Source organism: Montipora foliosa, chromosome 4, assembly GCF_036669935.1.
Source record: "Montipora foliosa isolate CH-2021 chromosome 4, ASM3666993v2, whole genome shotgun sequence".
NCBI lineage: Eukaryota > Metazoa > Cnidaria > Anthozoa > Scleractinia > Acroporidae > Montipora > Montipora foliosa.
In genome coordinates, this window is record NC_090872.1 from 21,311,960 (window position 1) to 21,314,459 (window position 2,500).

General features: G+C 42.8%; 1 protein-coding gene across 3 annotated transcripts in view; it reads right to left on the reverse strand.

The window, feature by feature from the left end:
* LOC138000276 (voltage-dependent calcium channel subunit alpha-2/delta-3-like) overlaps positions 1-2,500 on the reverse strand; it is an 87,155-nt gene that overhangs the window by 32,415 nt on the left and 52,240 nt on the right. For all 3 annotated transcript variants that reach the window (XR_011123096.1, XM_068846567.1, XM_068846568.1), the window contains one exon: positions 742-813. Coding sequence is in view for 2 of the 3 variants with exons in the window: in XM_068846567.1 (XP_068702668.1) it covers positions 742-813 (72 nt within the window). In the remaining variant the exon portion in view is untranslated. The remainder of the gene's footprint in view (positions 1-741; positions 814-2,500) is intronic.

Genomic DNA, 2,500 nt, shown 5'->3' on the forward strand with positions numbered 1-2,500 from the left:
GACCGCAAACATACTTGCTAAAACCCGTGCTGCACGTGCAGCACGACTATTTATGCTCTTTCAACCAATGATATTATTGCTTTGTGGCGTTGTCGTAGTCGTAGCCGTCGTCGTTTCTTAAATTCCCTAATAGGGAGTTCAAGATCTGCGACGCGACGCTAACGAAAACGTCATTTAAAATTCCAACTTCAGGTTAATTAATCGTTTTCGTCATTATGTTGGCTTATCTAACTTCTAAAAACTAGTGTAACTTTTCCAGGAACTGAATTAGGAGGTGTGGTGTTGAAGCTACGACAGAAAATTCAAATTCGCTGCCTTGTGTTCACGTTCTCTGAAAAACTTAAGAATTGGTATTTTCACGTCGTAGATTTGCAGAAAACGTGAAAGAAATGTACAAAAATGAAAAATGCACGCGCAGAACGTGCAAAGCTATTGTTTTTGCTCATTACATATGCATATTTTGTGACGTTTTCGCTGCCGTCGCGTCGTAGATCTTAAACTCCCTAATAGGTAAATTAATAACGCCCCAAGAGGGTCAAGTGTCTCCACTATTTTTGCGACTTGTTGTAGCTGTGGTACTGTGCTCCGACATCAAACATGGGCTGTACAGCGACAGCCAGAGGCGCCTTCGTATGCTTTCAGCCCCACCCATATCGTGACCTGCACCCCTTTTGCAATTCAGTCCTCAATACTACAAGAAAAGGGTGATTATCACTGCTAGTTATTATTCTCTTAACCAACCTTATGATTATAAATTACTCGGCTTTTAAACGTCTTGTTTCCTGTCGTTCTGTTGATCATCTCACGCATTAACTGAAACACAAATAGTCGAAAACAAAATCACAAGAGGAACATCATGAGTTTGGCTGCTATGCACTCTTCCAGTGTGATACATAATTCATAAAAGTAAAAAGCTAGCTTTGTCGTTATTCTCGTCTTCTTATTGAGGTCCTGAGTTCGATTCCCGGATCTCACATGCTTGTTTCGACTTCTTTCCGTTCTGTGTAGGTTAAGTAGCTTTAAATACCCGTAAAACGGAGCACTGATGGCGAGTAAAATGAGCGCACCGTTGACCTCAGGTTTGTCAGGTGAATTTCTGTTACGAGTTATCGACGTTAAATATGGTTGCTTTACTTTTTTTACTTTTTAAAAAGATGACCGCTACGTTCCAAGCACTGAAACGACTAAGGAACGATAACGGCATTGTGATACTTCCCGCTGACAAAGGGCGAGTGACTGTTGTTATGGACAATACAGACTATCATGACAAGATGGACGAACTTGTTAACGACAAACAGACTTAACGAGGTACTTAAACGGGACCTGACTCCAGCACTTCAACGAAAATTCAACAGTAAACTACTTCAACTTAAGAAAGCTGACGTGATCGACATCCGACGTTACAACAGGCTGAGATGCCCAGTGCCTCAACCACCTAAACTCTACGGCTTACCCAAACTACACAAACCTAACGTACCTATGCGTCCCAGAGTTTCGTTCTGTGGTTCGCCGACTTACGAACTGTCGAAATGCCTCAAAAAGATACTGAAACCACTGACTGACGAATCCCAACACAAACTACAGTGACAAGAGCCTGACGACCACAAACTGGTGTCTTTTGATGTGAAATCACTGTTCACCAGTATTCTACTACAACTGCCTCTCGACTTCACTGAAATCGCCATCAATAACTCCACTTTACAACTGCCACTGCTTACCAACGACCTCATGGACTTGCTGAACCTCTGCCTTACGTCTACCTACTTTCAATACAACGGTAAACACTACAAACAGTTACAAGGAAGAGCTATGGGTTCACCGGTTTCCGTCGTTGTTGCAGAAATCGTTATGCAAAACATCGAGGAACAAGCCCTGGCAAGTTACAAACGAACAATATCACTCTGGTTACGCTACGTTGACGATACTTTCAAAGCTCCATACAAAGACGACATCGACGATTTTCACAAACATCTCAACAGATAAAACGCCCACATTCAGTTTACCAATGAGATCGAGGATAATGATAAGATTCCTTTTCTTGACTGCTTGACAACAGACTACAGACGACGGTTTACAGGAAACCCACCCACACTGACAGACTCCTTGACGAATCATCTTACAACCCTACTTCACAGAAGGCTACGAGAATACAGACCTTAACGAGACGCGCGCTACTGATTAGTGACTCACAGGACAGCTTAGCTGACGAACATAAGTACTTAGACATCGTTTTCAGTAAGAACTACCACTGCGACTTCGTTACACGCAACACTTACCGTCCAGAACCTAACGCAACAAACACTAACCTGACACCTACCACTACAGTGACTATACCCTACATCAAAGAAACCTCTGAGATTACCGCAAGGATCCGACAGCCTTACAACATCTGTGTTGCTCACAAACCGATCACTACCTTACGAAAACTACTGACTAACGTCAAAGACAAAGACCAACCAAAGGACAGACAGGGAGCAGTGCATAAGATCAAATGCTGCGA